The 17,014-nt window shown below is 42.9% G+C and overlaps 2 protein-coding genes across 3 annotated transcripts in view; both read right to left on the bottom strand.

The window, feature by feature from the left end:
- Positions 1 to 3,248: 3,248 nt before the first annotated feature.
- The window catches only part of espn (espin), a 49,097-nt gene continuing 35,331 nt past the window's right edge, over positions 3,249 to 17,014 (bottom strand). Inside the window, exons 11-14 of one of the 2 annotated variants that reach the window (XM_066690730.1) lie at positions 15,712 to 16,047; positions 7,183 to 7,262; positions 6,696 to 6,707; positions 3,249 to 6,042 (exon numbers count right to left, since the gene is read on the bottom strand). In XM_066690730.1, the coding sequence (XP_066546827.1) occupies positions 5,895 to 6,042; positions 6,696 to 6,707; positions 7,183 to 7,262; positions 15,712 to 16,047 (576 nt within the window). In that variant the 3' untranslated portion in view covers positions 3,249 to 5,894. The remainder of the gene's footprint in view (positions 6,043 to 6,695; positions 6,708 to 7,182; positions 7,263 to 15,711; positions 16,048 to 17,014) is intronic. The other variant, XM_066690731.1, reaches the window with a different exon arrangement.
- On the bottom strand, positions 8,952 to 13,642 carry LOC136713600 (espin-like protein). Its single transcript, XM_066690732.1, has one exon. It carries the CDS (start codon positions 13,238 to 13,240, stop codon positions 11,507 to 11,509), a length of 1,734 nt encoding a protein of 577 aa, XP_066546829.1. The 5' UTR covers positions 13,241 to 13,642; the 3' UTR covers positions 8,952 to 11,506.

Below are 17,014 nucleotides of genomic sequence, written 5' to 3'. Positions count from 1 at the left end.
CTTTGCCGTGACACACTTCCATAACCATTGGCCAAGTCACATAATGAGTTGAATAAAGTCCACTTGTGTCACATGGTCTCTGATTCAGTGCACCTGTTTCTGGAAAACCCCAGAATATATCAGGGAGCATATCCGGAGGACCACACCGTGAAGACCAAGGAGCTTCCAAAACGAGTCTGTGAGAAAGTTCTGGAAAAGGACCAGTCAAGGGTTGTGCTATAAACAAAATATATCCCAAATGTTGAACATTTCCCAGAGCACAATTAAATCCATTATAATAAAAACTGAAAGAATATGGCACAACCACAGCTCTGCCATGAGCAGGTCATCCACCGAAACTGCAACAGGGCAAGGAAGTTGGTGGTCAAAGATGAAGAGGTCAATGCTAACTCTGAAGGAGCTACGGAGTTCCATGGCCAGGATGGGAGAAACTGTCCATATGTCAACTATTACCTGGGTGCTCAACAAAGCTGGGCTGTATGGAAGAGAAAGTCATTTCTGAAAATCCATCACATCAAATCCCATTTGGATATTGCCATGAAGCACATGGAAGACACGGCAAATATGTGGCAAAAGGATCTCTGGTCTGATGAGACCAGATGATGTTATTGGCCTAAATACAAAATGTGTGGCTCAAAGCCAACACTGCTCATCTACTCGAGAACATCATCCCCACAGTGAAGCATGGTGGTGGCAGCATCATGATGTTGATGCTTTTCATCGGCAGGGACTGGGAAACTTGTCAGGATTGAGGGCAAGATGGATGGAGCCAAATATAGGAAAACCTGCTTCAGTCTGCAAGAGATCTTGGACTGGGGCAGAGGCTCACCTTTCAGCAGGACAATGATCCTAAACACACAGCCAAAGCCCAGACCCCAATCCAGCTGAGAATCTGTGATAACTAGAAAGCTGCTGTTCATCACTGGTGCCTATCCGACTGGAGAGAGCTTGAGCAATTTTGCCAAAAAGTCTTGCAGCTGTAATTACTGCCAAAGGTGGTTCTGCTAAGTATTGACTCGGGGGTGAAATCTTATGCAACTAAGGCATCAGGGGCGGCACTAGACCCTATTTTCCCAGACCTGTATTTTCTCTCAGCCCCCCTAAAAATAATACAAACAAAGAATTCAATCGAAGCCCCCCTAAAGCTTGACGTCTAGAAACACCCCTGTAACACATCATTCAGTTTTTCTTATGTTGAATTAAATTTGGTTTCACAATACAAATATTGTGTGTTTAATCAAAGGGAGAGAATCTATTAAATCCATTTTAGTTCCAGATGTAACAGTTTTTAGTTTTTTTGTTTGTATTGGGGGGGTCCACACACACACATATATAGCATATCATATTACTACTAGAACTACGAGTTGTTATTCTACTATTATTGAAAAGAAAAATCTGAAAGTGGGCTTTATTGTGGTGACAAAATATAACCCCATTACATGTTAACAATGTTCTCCGAATGGCGCAGTTGTGTGCTCTATTCATTTCTATTCATTTCTCATGTGTAATTTCCAAATGTGTGACATCAGTGCTGTTTATAGCCGGATAAATCAATATCAGTCAACACAAGAGAGGATCTAAATTGTGTTTAAAAATGAAAACCGGATGTATTAAGCAGTTATTGAATCATTTAAAACTCTACCACAATGTGTTGTTGTTTATGTAACAGCCTCCAGCAAAGCTACGACATATATATATATATATATACATACACACACACACACACACACACACACACACATATTATTTAATTTATTTTTTAACATCATTTTGTTAAAACTGCTGCTCTTAGCACCACATTGAATGCATAGATTCATTCATTGATGGGGAAGCCCGTTCATTGCACGACGTAGAGAGGAAACGGCAATTCCCAGCCTTCGCAAATTACTATTCATTTACTGTATAAAAAAACACAAAAGTAAGTTGAATGGCTGTCAGGGCAGGAAAGACGTTTCTGCTGTAACACAAACCCCGCCAGGTGTTCGCCTAGCCTTCATCTCGCTGGAGCGCCATCGCCCTCTGCTGTTCAAATCGTGCCAAATCAATGAGCGCTATACACCGTTTTCAGCCACATACCAGCATAGGGCAATATACAATACAATGCAATAAAATACAAGACACTATTTATAATAGTACATTTGATACAAAAAGGAAAATATGAAAGGAGAATTAGGTCATAAGCCGCATCTTACCGAAGTGTGAAGCAGCTGCCACCTGGACTCCTATTCACAAAGGTTTATCCCAATACTGAGTATTTACCGCTTACGAACAGCTGGCATTTAAAATAACAAAGATGCATTTGAAGACGAATGAGGAAATGCCTGCTCGGTGCATGCTGCCTCTGTGCTGCAGCAGGGTGTCTGTGGTTGTGTAATGTGAGGGGGTCGAAGAGGCGGATCTCAATAAAGGCAATAACTATCGCCCACTGAATACGCGCACATCACAAATCATCCAAAGAAGGCATCATTTCCGATACACTGAAATCAAAGGAGACCCAGACAGGAGATGGTTCTCAAAGTTTCTGCCCTTCTCCAGAACCTGCAACTTAACACTTATATTAAACACAGCTGGGATTAATACTGTGTTCAGAGATCTTATCAGAAGAAAGTTGTTTCCCCTCATTGAGACTGACCACAGCAAAACAAATGCTAAAGTGCGTGAGGGGGACAAAATAGTGCTGGCACACGGACAATCTTCAGATTTTATTCCACCACACACACAACAAATATCCAAATGTGTATCTTTATAATTGTTTAATTGACTACATTTTTTCCACTGTACTGCACTGTAATACCTTATTTACATTAAAGTCCTGTGAGACTATACTCAATATTAAAAGTTATTTTTTCTTTAATAAAATGTGCACGGGAGATGGAATGGGAAATAAAATAAAAAAACTTTTAATAGGCTGATTACACAAAACTGTGCTATATAACAAAACGTGTGCATAATATAAAATGGGCCCAAAATGCAAATAAGTTTGAAGCTTGGTTTACAATGAACAAAGACAAGGTTAGTAAATGACCGGATCATTCCAATATTGCTGGAAATGTCTAGAAATAAGTTCAAAAGCTCAGTACATAAAACTGAAAGAGGAAACTATTGCAGAAGGCTACACGTACCTCTGTGCGCCCAGTTTCATCGCAACTGGAGTCTTTCTGGAGTGAAAATCAAAAGGCATCGATTGGAAGACGAATCTCTACAGAGATGAGACTCCTCTCTCTGGACAGAACCGCCAGGCACAGAAGCAAGGTCCAACATTTATTTAATTCCAAGAGACAGGCAGAAAATGTTTTATTTTTTCCTTTAATTTTGTTTTTACACAAATATACCAAGATGCTACATAAGCAAGGCTGAAAAAAAATATATAATAAAGGAAATAAAGACAAATGACAATGAGTTTAGGGTTCCAATCTAAATATATATAGATTTATATATATATGAATAGAAAATTTGCTAATGGCAATGATGTTATACAACTTGTTTTACTTCCTCTTTTTCAACATCAATATGGCATCCAATGAAGTGAATTAAATTGTTCCCAAATGTTTACTGAACTAGGAAACATCTCTTCCCCCCCCCCCATGCACTCTTCTCACATACTTATATATTTATATATAATCTTTTATTTGCAAAAATGTACATCCAAAAGCACGTCGAGTATGCAAATGCACTAGTGCCAGTACACAGGAAAAGCAGCCCAGATATACAACATTCAGAAACACGCATCCGGCTCACTTCTGGGGAGTGGGAGATCGGTTACAGCATCTAGACAGCAGGTGCTAAATCCACAGGTTATTGGTCTAAATAATAATAATAACAATAATAATAATAATTAAAAAAATGTAAGAAAAATACTCCAAAACAGAGATGAAAAATGGAACCAGATTTCTGTACATGCGTCTCTTTTGAGTGCCACAGCGCCTCTCCACAGCAGTACGGTCCCCAGCAGATCAAGGAGGGCTCGAGACACCGATATGTGAAACCCTGGCATGAATGAATCCAAATCTGGTGCACGAATCACAAAGGATGGATACATTTGCATCCGGATCGTGGTTTTCATTCACCCAAGATAATAGGCATGTGTTACTTTGATACATTTTGACCAGACAAATGTTGAAAGACAGAAGGACACCATTAGTTCAGCCTTTTTGCTGCTGGAGAAGTCTGGTTGACCTCTGTAACCAAATATTAATTTAGATTTGATGCAGATGCTGAATTTACCCAAAACCATTTTATCACGTTTATGACCACAACACATGTACTTTAACGCAGACTGAACACAAAGATCATATAGGTTAATGGATTCTTAAATGCTGATTCCTGTGGTAGCCAAGAAAAAGCCTTTATAGAAATATTACTTCCTGCTGTAATCCAAATCAACTTGGGCCCCGTCTTCTTAATGACATATTCAGACGTTGCCTTGCTTCATAAGACTGAAAGACTATATCTGGATTCTCTTCAGAAACAGTTGTTTTCTTCCTAATAAAGAGACAGAACCGAGCAGAATTCTGTGTTTGAAATAGTGCAGTCTGTTACAATCATTTTGTTTCCAGTAATCAAAAGATTAAAAAAGTTAATCACGTTGCATCCAGATATATTAAAAAATCTGCTAATGATTCCATATAATTAGTCTTTACCTGTAACTGCTTTCCGTAAATGAAATCTGTCATGTTTTCAGCGAATTCGATTTGAGCTGAACCCGCAAGTGCACTGCTTGCCAAGATTCAGTGCATCTCGACATGCTAACTAGTCTGAAGCTTGTGGAAAGCAGGCTTAAAAAAAAGACTGAAGAAAGGTAGGGATAAGGTTTGCATTAGGAGATAACCTTCTGTACACTTGACCAAAGGGCTACACGGATCTCAGGGGTAATTCCACTACCTTCGTGGCAAAATACAGACTCTAGAATGCAAGACAGCTTCTCTGTCATGTTCCAAATTCAACATATATAATGATTTACTAAAATAAATACTCTGTTTATTATATTGCATTGCAGTTCTCCTTGACAATAGTGTATATATAGCCTTTATAGTGTGTATGTAGATTATATTATATATATTCAGGAGCATATGTCAGCAAGGGCCACATCCTAAACAAACAACTATGACAAACAACAACAACAACAATCATCCTGATTTCCAATCTCTTCTTTATGATGTTAACTTTTGATTTGGTTACTCAATCAAAGCTCCTTCCAAACTCGGTCCTGAATAGAAAACTATTGCTCTCCATGGGGAGGACAGCGGTTTCAAATTGACTAGGGGCCCGATTAAATCAACACTTTGACCCACCCTAACCGCACCCGGTGTACCAGTAGAAGAAAGAAAAATCTGACGGTGATTGAAGCCGCGCCACTGAGCACAGGTTTGTCGTTTCCTGTTGGCGGGGATGGGTCAGCGTTTTGATTTAATTCCAGCTCTGTATTTGCATCACCTTCGGGTTAATGAACGTAGCAGTACTGAGAAGTGCATCTCCCCCGGCTGAAGGGAAACTGGACAAACATGTTCTCTTGCTTTAATTGGAAACATTTTATTTAGGAAGCAGGTCTTTTGCCTACACAGAGTGAGACGCTACAGGGCTTTCGTATAGCACTGACTCAACGACACGCAGTAAACGGACATGGAGAGATCGCACTGTGGAGGGCAACGCTGAGCCAAGGGCGTTTCTGTCCCCGGTGTGTGCAGGTGCTCAGCTGGGGGTGCTTGCGAAGCCGCGAAAGACACGGCACAGACCCTCACAGTTCAGATTATCAAGCTACAGTCCTCGCCAGGGTACGGAAAGTGGATTCCCACCCCCGATCCTGCCCAGGAGAGAAGGGGCCGGGCGGTGCTGGTGTAGCGGTGTGGAGTGGAGGTGGGAGAGAGAGAGAGAGAGAGAGAGGGGAGGAGGGGGCTCTAGTGTTTCGCGATGTCTCCTTTCTTCAAGATGATCTGCCTCTGCCACGGCGCCAGCTTGGTCTCGTCGTACCCGAGGGTCCGTAGCTTCTCCAGCTCGGTCTTCTCCTCCTCCTCCTTCTCTTTCTTCATCCGCTCCTCGTCTTGTCTGTCGGCGCGAACGAGACACAGTGTAACGTCAGTGAGCTGCGGTATTGCGGCCACCCAGGTCATTTACAAACTCCGTACAAATACAAGCTTGTCGAAAACTAAAACGTTGGGATTGCAGAAATTGGTTTTGGACATTTAGTCCTGACTATGTCCTGCAGAGTACTTTTTGAGTTCACTATCCTGAGCTGATCTTGTTCTCATGATCTGACTTATTAACATTTACTGGAAATAATTAACCTGAAAGCATTATATGCAGAAAAGGAGTTCCTGGGATACTGTACATATTTACAGGGGTGAGCACAGTCTCAAACTCTGGCCTGATCCCTTTAGTAAGCAGAACAACCCTGACATTTGCAAGTCATACTTTGAGTTAATCAGTTTCATGACAATTAAGAAAACAAGGTTAAAATGACTGAGATTTAATAACATCACCTTCTTTCCACACAATACATAGTAATTAATACAATAACTGAATAATATCATAACCAAACTGCAAGGAAATAAATAGTTAGTTTCTGTTTTTTGCAGATCAGTACGTTTTAGAGTAACAGAAATCTGTTCAATTAAGAAAACTGGTCATTCTGTATTCTCCTTATTGTGACAGATCGGTGATTGGTGATTAAGAAATGGGAATCTGAAAGGAAGCCTTACCTTTTTTGCTCCCTGCACGACCCGGAGGAGCACGAAGAGAAAATCAAGATGATTATAACATGCAGGAATTTACACACACCATTATTGTATCCCCATGCATTAGGAAACTAATCAGCAATCCCAAATTATAATTAGACTGTGTAAACATGCAATACAATGCACAAACGATGTGATTTGAGCTAGAGTCTTACTGCAAAAATAAACCAAAGAACAGATGCAAAACATTCCTTTAAAATTGAGAACATAATGTTCAATATGAAATACTGTAGTAAGCAGACATTTTTTATTCCACTGAAAGTGTCTTGAATGTACTTTGATTTGTTTAAATATATAGATTTGTGATTGCCACCAAAGAGGTCATAATTTTGAATAAATAAACAAGATTTTATATTAGGAAAAAAGGGAAATAAATGAGAACAGAAGAAAATAAAAAGACTAAGAGAAGAAGCAACGTGAAGATCCGGGCAGAGTCTGCCTTCTCACTTACTTCTCCTCCTCCAGCTTCTTCTTCATGATCTCTCTCCTCCAGGCAGGCATGGACGCCAGCCGCGCCTCCTCCTCTTCCACCTGCAGCCCAGCGAGAGGAAGAAAGAGCCAAGACTTTAAAAACAGCTGCCCGAGCCGTCTCACCGACTGAGCGTGGCTTCGGCCCTGTCAAAGTGAGCCAAGTGCGTATTGTAGTATTGTAGTGTATATCAAGGGTTCGAACAGGTAAGCGCAGCAGAGCAGAGCACCATCTGCTGGACCGATCCCCAATACAGGCCTCCACCACTCCCTGGCTTTGCCCTGGTCTGATTTTAAGACACAGAGATGTCTGCCGTGACTGGGTTCACAGGGTGACCCTTCTGAACACCGAACAGTTTGGGGCAAAGCTCTGCCAGATTCCTACAAACACACAGGACTGTGATGGGGGTTCTGGTCAGTGTTTGTGCGGAGATTTCCACTCACTTTAGAAACCCTGCTGGTGAAAAGCGGAAAGAAAAATCGTGGCACTCCTTAAGATGCTCTCCCTGCTACGTGGGGAGATACCGTTGCCTTCAAACATACTGGAGAAGACTGTTAAGAGCAACTCCAGTTGGTTTAGTGCATCCAGAGGAGGAACGCATTCACACACAACACACCACACATTGATCAGCCAAGGGAGAGATGAGCCCTAGTTTTCAAAAAAAGAAAAGAAGAAAAAAGCAGTATTGATGGCTTGTAATCCTACCCTCTCCACTCTATTAAATTGTAATTAGGAGCCCATGGCGAGGGAGGCATCTTGCTCTGCTCACCTTCCCTTGACTATAGACAAAGATTGCTCTCAGATTCCTTACATGAAGGATTTTCACTGGACAAGCCCCCAAGCCCGGAGGTAAGATAATATACAATTTAAATTTTTAATTATTCCCTTGGGAATTATAGAATTGAAAAAAAAAAAAAAAGTGTTGGATCTAGATGCCTATAGACCGCAGGACAGGGAAAGTGAGTCACCGAGGGTTAGGGTTACAAATTAAGTTGAGTGAACATTCTAGTTTTACATGGGTAGACAGTAATTGCTTAGTGACCATATAGGACGGGTGCCGTTACCTGCACCAGCCCGGCTGAATGCTAGCTGTCAACAGTCCTGTTTTATTACCTGTGGAATTAAGCCACTAAAGTGTCCAGTTAAGAAACCAAATAGATTAAAAAACAACAGCATGAAGTGCAGTTATCCTCATGACTCGGAACTGAACTGAAATGGGAAACTAAAGCATGTGTGAATCATTTGCAATTCTAATTAGTTGTCAAATCTGCATTCTCACTCCTTTTCAGACTTGAGTCAGAGCAGCTTCACAAACCCGGCCAAAGTCAAAGCGGTTACAGCACAACCTGAAGCGACATCTGGGTTAGCCCACAGCGCACAGCCCTTGCAGGATCTGAGAAGGTAACACGCTCGTCTACACAGACATTAGTCTGGCGGCTTCTTCTAACTGATGCATATTACGGTTGGTGTGAAACTTCGGTCCACCCGGTCAACGCGAGGGATGTCACTTCACCTGCGGGTCGATCGTAGACATGGGCTAGAACAGCTAAGTCTGCTTTCTGAGGAAAGGATCTATATTACTCTCTCAATAGGACCGCTGCCCTGACACCGATTTGAACTCCAGTCTATGTATAGTGCCGTCCCTATGGTGACAGGAGAATCCCTCCTCCCTCGGCCCGGATTGGCGGGGAGCAGCTCAGGAGTGGGTCTGCCGAAGTGACCTCCTTTACAGCTGCCGTAAGCCCCGGTTAGCACGATAGGAGGTGACACTAAGAAGGTTAAAGCCACAGCCGAGGGATGCGATTTCTTAACGAGCGAGCGGGCGCTTCAGAAAGGAAGTGGCGGTGCAGTACAGGGTGTCGGGTTAGGGCTGCTGTCTGCCGAGTCTGGACAGAGCAGGCCAGTGGGACATCCTGGTATTTTCAGTCAGTTATTACATACAGTATTCAGTTTCTTACATTTTTCTGTTTTACATTTCTAGTTTCCCATTTAAAAAACTGTAGTAGTTCTGAAAAAGGAGTGGTAGAAAAATTTAATCTTAAATGACAGCAAAAGGGCACTATCAAAACAGGCTGTACCTGATATAAGCATGGTTTGTAAAAGGAAGCATAAGCAAGACATCTGCCTGAAGTGCGTTTGGTTTTAAAAGTGAAGAACAAGATAATGATATGCTGGTGAATTGTAAGCAGTAAGTAAAAGCAAAAACAATCCAAACAAAACATTTGACATGCAAATATTTATTCACCGCAATTCCTTATGGCAGAATCCCAAACACACAGCAGCATTACATGTAAGGACAATCAGACAGAAGCTTTGTATAGTTTAGACCTGCTAGGGATCCAACCCTTAAAAACATCATACCTGACGCCTCGCAAAGTAAATCAGAAATCGTCAGTTATATATCGCTGCATCTCAGTGATGACTTATCTAGTCAATATAGACTATATTGCATGTGATTAAAGCTACGTGGGGCTGAGATCTAGTATGGAAACAGCTGTCTCTGTGTTAAGGAGAGTCACAATGCATAGACTAGTTCTGAAAGTCAGTCATAACATACAAGTAAATTTTTCAACCCAATGAAGCAAGCAAATGTTGCACAAAACAATCCTACAAACAAATTCCAAAATCACCACAACAAAAAGACCCTTTAAGAGTCTAGGTATCAACTTCAGTCACTGTAGCTCTCGCACTGCACTTAAAACAGCAAACATGGTCTACCCAAACACACTTGTGATACCTAGAGATGTCCTACTTATCAAAATGAATAAACACACACACACACACACACACACACACACACACACACACTAATGGAAACGGATAACCTCTCTCCTATGTAATGAAATGTATCGCAAGCCCCCTTAATTGAAACACCTGCACTGCTTCACTAATGCAACCAAACTGTTAAAAAGGTGCACAAATACACATTATATTTTATACTTTAAATTCACCCATCCACACTATCCTGCAGCAAAAGAAAAGGCACATAATTCCAGTCATATTTTTCAGCCTAAAACCAAAAAACAAAACTACTGATATTTTGAAAGCACTGCAGAATGTTTACTTCACACATCTATGAAAACACACTGAGGATATTCGAAATATTAAACTCTTTTTGCTGTATTTAAAAATGTAAAGTATTGCAGTATGCAGTTTGCGAGCAAAAAAGAGTGTAGGCTGAGAGACTTCTCAACACAACCACACAATGAACTGCCCGACACATCAATGTAAAAATCCTGAGCACAGAAGAGGGGTTTGTGGCTTTTTAAGGATAATACCCATCAGCCATTTCACCACTCATGCTGTTGCTAAACTGATTTACTGAGCGGTGCCACTCAGGACAGATTCTGACCCTATCATTTCTGATTTCTGATTGTTTTTTAAAAACAGCTTTGATGCATCTTTACTGTGGTTTTGATTTGAACTGTATTGTCAAAATGTCAGAGCATCATTATCAGACTCTTCAGTGGTTAAGTATCTTTAGGTGAGGTGTCTCAAAGGATTCGTCAGGTGATACTACTTGGACAATAATCTGCCACCATATTCGTAAAAGTCTTGTTCAAGGGGTACATACATCATAATATTACCTTTAATTATTAATCTGACATTGGTACAACCATCTCCTTATTTAGTTGATAATTGATACATACACAGACAGGTCAAGTTGTTCCACAAACCTGTATTAAAGTGTCAGTGTTTGACAGCTTTGAGTAATAAATATATATATCAAATTGAAGCAATACGTCATGTCACTGTACACCTCATTTTAAAATACTTAAACTTATTATAAAATTGTGTTTGATTACATTATTAATGCTGTTGCCTTCTCTGAGATTTAATAAGATTTTCTCCTTTTTCTTTATCCGGTTGCTTTGGATTAATATGTACTGTAAATTCACAGTCAATACTCCAGATGTAAAATCCCTAATTATGGAGCAAATCACAGTGTATATTTGTAATGTAGTCACAATGTTCTGGATGTTTTTAGAAATGTATGTTTTCTAATGTATGTTTTTCACATTATTTTAAAATACTGAATTAGCAGGATGCACCTAAAACAGTCATAACTCCTTACTGCATGTATCAACACTGGTGGACTTCAGTGCTATTTCACGTTCCTGACCACTAGCTCCACTCAGAGGGCTAGCTGAAGTCCTTGGACTTTTGCGGTTTTCTCTGCACTGAAACAGCACATTTTGGGTCCCAATTCTCCGAGCATGTCCAGCTCTTGCGCTCGTTACTCCTTTAATCTAATAAACCTTTCAATTTAATTGGTATCGATACATTAACCTCCGTGAACCCCTGATCAAATGTCAAAGAGTTCGGCTTCCTTTTCCTTCCAGAAGGAGAAGCTGCGGTCTATGTACCGACAGATCTCATCGTTGCTAAACTCCCCCAGCTCAGAGATGAGCTGAATGGAGTTCTTCCTTAATTCAGGGACATGCTGCAGGTCCTCTCCAGGGTCCCCAGATGCAGTGTCCTGGGGAATTGGTGGGCCGGGATCAAACTCCACTTCTGGGGGCGCTTCAGGGGCCGGCTCCTGGGGCTCTTCTTGAAGGGGGACCTTATTCTCCTCCGTCTCCAGAGTGTCCCCGAAGAATCTCTGCTTTATGTCCTCGAAGTCATCTGCCCAGTCCCGCTTGCCACTCTCGATCTCCTCCATCACTTCCCGGTGGAACATGCGGATGAGCTCCCAGCTGTGGCTGCCCAGACGGTCGAACATCTCGTAGCACAGGAGGTGGCGGAACTTGCGCTCGGTGCGGGACATGCTCATCTCTAGGAGCTGGAAATAGCCCAGCATGAAAAGGTCAAGCGTCAGGCTCTCGTAGTCCACAGTGGCGCCATTTATGTGCGGCAGGAAGTGCTCAGGCCAGTATATCATCTGGGCTCGACTCAGACGCCTAATTTGGCGAGTGGGGACTTGGCTGATGATGGTCCGCCAGTGTCCTATCAGTTTCCCAACCACCTGCCTCTGCTTCATGAAGTAGATGAGCCGATCATCCTCACTGGGAGCCTTACTATATTCTGGGTCAATCTCTGTATCTTGGTCGAAGCCACGAACCACACCTGCCGAGATGCTCCTCCGTCTCTTAGTTTGGTTCGTCCTGAAGGACTCTGGGAAGGTATACTTCCTCCAGTGCTCAAGGAACAAGAACACAATTCTTTCCTTCCTCATGTCAATAGACTCTTGGACGTAGCTCAGGTCAGTCTGCACCTCAAGACTTCGTGTCAGATGGTCTGGGCTAAACATTGCCTCTCGGTCTACGGACAGGTTTTGCGTGTACTGACTCGCCTCCGTCTGAGAAAAGCCATCAGAGCTCACGTAGGTTAGTGGGGCATAAGAAGGCATGATGATCGGTTCATCCACAAGCTTCATGCTCGACATGGTGTGCGCCGATTCTGGTACATCAGGGTGTGGCCAATCGCTTTCGTCAGTCCCAAACAGATAGTCTTCCTCGAGAATCGGTTCTGACCTGTAACTGTTCGACTCACTCCCCACAGGGAGGGACCTCTTGCGTTTGTAGACTCGACTTGGCTGGCTGTCAGAAGCCATGGACTGCCTCTGCAGCTCGTAGTTGGCTTTCAGGTTTTTCACTGACACACCAGATTGCCTGATTTCCTTTTCCACCTCCTCTCTGGTGGAGAACGACTGGGATCTGCCTATGTTCACGGAGGAGGCCGCGGTGGGCACAGCCCTTGCTTGGCCTCTCACTGCAGTGTTTTGGTCCTCCTTTGCAATATTAGGAGATGCCAGGTCTAGGATGTCAGCCTCTTTCCCCCCTAAGGTAGCCAGAAGAATGGCCATGCTCTTCAGCAGGGTGGAGATCTTGCTACACCAGGCCGGGAGGTCTTCAGCCTGTCCATGGACTTGCTTGGGGTTCACGGAAAAGTGCTCATGATTCAGGGCAGCAGACACAGGCAGCAGCTGCTGGAGCTCTTGTTCGAGCTGGTTGAGCTCCTTCTCCACCTTCTGCACCTTGTGCATGACCTGCAAGTTCTCAATCTGCCTCTCGATGCGGATGAGGTCATCCTCGGTCATGAGCTCTCCGAATGGCCCCAGGATTGCATTGTGGACATGGGAGTAGTGCCATTCTTGTGGCTGATAATACCCGCTACCTGCAAACTAGATCGGGGATAAAAGGGAAAAAAAAAAGGAGAGAGGGAAGATGTGTCCCAGGTTGCTGGTCTACAGTATTAAATGGGTTCTCCACCACACACTGCCTTTACATGGATTTAGTGGTGCAATGGCATTGCCGCTGGAGGGAAAGATTAGAGGCTTCAGAAAGACGAGCGAGAAGATGAGTGACAGATCAGGGAGATGAGCAGCACAGAGTATCTTGACAATGAACATTATCAGTTCTCATTTAGCGACCACGTTTATCTAGATCGGTGTCGTTTCACAGCTCGATTACGTAACACACCGGAAATGCGTCCATTTCAGTTTCTCAAGATGTTTCAAATTGTTGTGCTCCTGGAAAACTGGAACTAGACAACAGGTGAAGGCACAGATAGAGCTGCATTTTGGTTGAGCGGAGGTTTTTCGGAAATATGCCCAGTAGATCTCAGAGGGGGAGAACTGGAACCTCAATCTACATGTGGTACAAAACTCGTGAGCGGCCATAGGTACAAGAGAAAAATATGAAAGAGAAAAAAAAATGGTTTCCTCAATAGATTTATAACCTTGAACAATTGCGGCTATGGGGAGTACAGGCTTTCTTGTAAAAGTACACTTACTTTTTATACAGTAGTGTGCATCGGCCTAGCATCACACCACTGAATCAGCATGTAATAACTTAGAGCTGCAGTATATCATCGCCAAGTAGCAACCTCTAATGCAACTGAAGACTGCCTGGTTTCTCAGCTGCGTATATCCACTCACTTCGAGGCTGCATTACTGTGCGTCAGGAGGCTGGCATGGAATGGATACTGCAACATCCAAGTATCCATGGCACCACACAGACAAACCACTCCGCAAAACATAAAACCATGCAAATCAAAGGCATGCACAAAATTAGCTGTGTAGATGTGCCTCTATAAGGATAAATGGTATTTATTTGCTCATCTTATTGGAAAAATACCTTGTGATCTGCACGATGAAAGAAATTGTCTATGTTTTTCTCCACATATATGTCAATAAATCTATAATTTGTTGTACTAAAATGTACAGTATCATTGGGTTGTTACTTCTTTACTGCTAATCCTTTACTAGGTATTACATTTTGGGCAGGATGTTGACATACAAATTGAGCTACATACAGGGCTTGAATTACAACAGGTTGTATGGAGAGATGTAGAATTACTGAGCAAACAGTTCCACCTACAGAATGGAGGATGTGCGCATCTAATCCAAACAACACATTTCCTGATGTCAACTCCAGCTAAACCAGAATTTTCAACTGCCTGTGTGGGAGGCAGAAAAACCATTTGCAGTCACCCTCCCTGAAACATGGAATCAAACCGTGAAGACTAAAAACGTTTTCATAAGTAATTTAAACCCATACAAATTATATTCTCCTGAGATGTAATCAGATATCAGATACAGCATTTTAATGATCGCCTTTCTTAATTTCAAAACCTCTGCTGCCCACTATGGAAGGTCTATTTGGATTTGCATTGAAAAATATTGTTGTCCAGATCATTTGCTGACTAATAAATCAGACCTGCTACACTCTGTCATTAAAGCTTCCTGATCACATGAGACCCTGACCCCACAGCTGCATTTTGGCTTCACCACACATCAGTACGTATTCGTAACCGGATTAAACAAACCAGGGGATTTTGAGCACCTCTGGAAGTTGATACAATCATGGGATACACACATCCCTATGTTCCAAGAACGTTTAGCCTTGTATTAAACAAGCAACAAGAGTTGCCTTGGATTAGGCCCTGGCACGGCCAAACTCAGGACTCTGCGGTGGGAGAATTATTTTGGCTGCCATGTGAAAGACTTGGACTCTCTCAAAGGTAAAACACCGTGGCTGATCTGGCAATCCTATTACCCCTGTCTGGAGATTCAGTCAAGTGGGCCGTTCTTTTAAAATGTGGTCCTTTCTTGATGACAGAACTAATTTTGCAGATCTTGAGGCACGAAAATGAACTCAGATTATAGGTGCGCGGGGAAAGCTTTACAAGAGGAGAACATCAATGCAAATAAAAGTGTTTGTTCGTGAGGGGGACAGCAATGAAAATCTATAGATGTATCTTCATATTTTGTTTTCTCTACCTATTAGGTGCTACAGTCTTAATTATGTAAGGTATAAGGATGATGCTGGTGTTGTTTTGTGTGATTTGATTTAAGATGTGGACCCAGAAAGGGATTAAACTTTAATTGCTTTCAGATTAAGAAATAAAAGGGGCGAAGGCAGGGGTTCTTTCATGCAATTAAAGAGAACACACACACACAAATACACACTCCACTCCAATTAAGCTAATTAATTTCTGGATGGCCTCCAAAAACCAGAGACGGCTCTGCCTCCACCCCCCCGCCCCCGCTCTCTCGACCTGGCGTACCTTGCGCTTGTTCTCCTCCTCTTCCTGCATCTTCATCTGCAGCTTGCGCACCATCACCTGCCTCTTCCACTCGGGGATGGCCCTGCCCTGCTCGTCGTGGGTGGGCACCAGCGTCTCCACGTCCACCAGGCTGGCCTGTCGGGGCCGGGACTCCGCGTTGCCGTTCATCACCGGGGAGGTCGCGTACTCCAAGCCCACGCCGGCTCCCTGGGCCGGCATGGAGGGGGAGTCGGACCTGGGGGAAGCGGCCGAGCCGGGCGGGGCTGCGGGGTTGGGAGAGGAAGGCTCCGTGGAGGGCGTGGACGGAGTCGGGGGAGGAGATGACGGGGTCTCGGCCTGTAGGCATGGAGGGAAGCCAGTAAGCATGACAGTCAGGTCATTAGCGCGACAGACAACAAAAAGCTCTGAGCATTGTGAATTCAAACACTACCGAGAGCCCACCAGCAGAGACAGGGAAGAGATGAGACACAAATCCCGTACATGTGCTGAATGGAGAACTCTAACACTTCAGAGATTCACACATTTTTGTGTCTTGTCTTGTACATGGTAAACGCTAGTGCATCAGTTCACGGTGACAAATCGGTATAAATTCCTGCCACAGAACAACAATAATCCAGAATACTGGTTTAATATGAATAATAATTTCCGAGTTAAAGAATATTAGGACATTCCGTGTAAATTAAAAATATCCTTTTAATTCTTGCAAATTCAGACATGACTGTTCCAAAGTGCTCCAATGCATTTCCTGCCAATAGAGGAGATAATCTTTCTCCCAGAAAAACAAACTGTTAGCCCACAACAATCCCAACATATTAATTGCCAATTAATTATAAGAGCTGGGATGGAATTTTCCAGCTAGCAGTGCATGTTATGCAAGTAACAATGGCCGCTGTTATGTGAGGAAAAGCAATCTGGGGCAGGCTATTATGCGGTCCCTTACATATTCTTCATCACGTGGGTTGAAAAGTTGATCGGGAATGATATCATAAGTAGTTGGTTATTATTCTCTGAAATCGCATCAATCCGCTCCCAGTAACCAGATGTGTATGTCACGCAAATGGCTATCAACAAATACAGTCCACATAAAAGGAAAGATCTTTTTTCCCGGGTCTAGTTTCAGCCAGCTGATCAGGACATAAACTGACATAAGGGGGTGGTATTGTTAGGCTTTTCCACACACGACATCTGTTCCTATTGAAGTTCCCCAGACAAAACCCTGGATTCTGGATAACCCCCCTAGACTTTATGAGATCAATGAAGCCGATATAAGCACAAAAACGCATGAGATTATGAAGCAGGTTTA

The sequence above is a fragment of the Amia ocellicauda genome, chromosome 18, assembly GCF_036373705.1.
Source record: "Amia ocellicauda isolate fAmiCal2 chromosome 18, fAmiCal2.hap1, whole genome shotgun sequence".
Classification (NCBI taxonomy): Eukaryota; Metazoa; Chordata; class Actinopteri; order Amiiformes; family Amiidae; genus Amia; species Amia ocellicauda.
The sequence above is the reverse complement of the archived record's forward strand: the minus strand, read 5'-3'. Positions and strand labels throughout refer to the sequence as shown.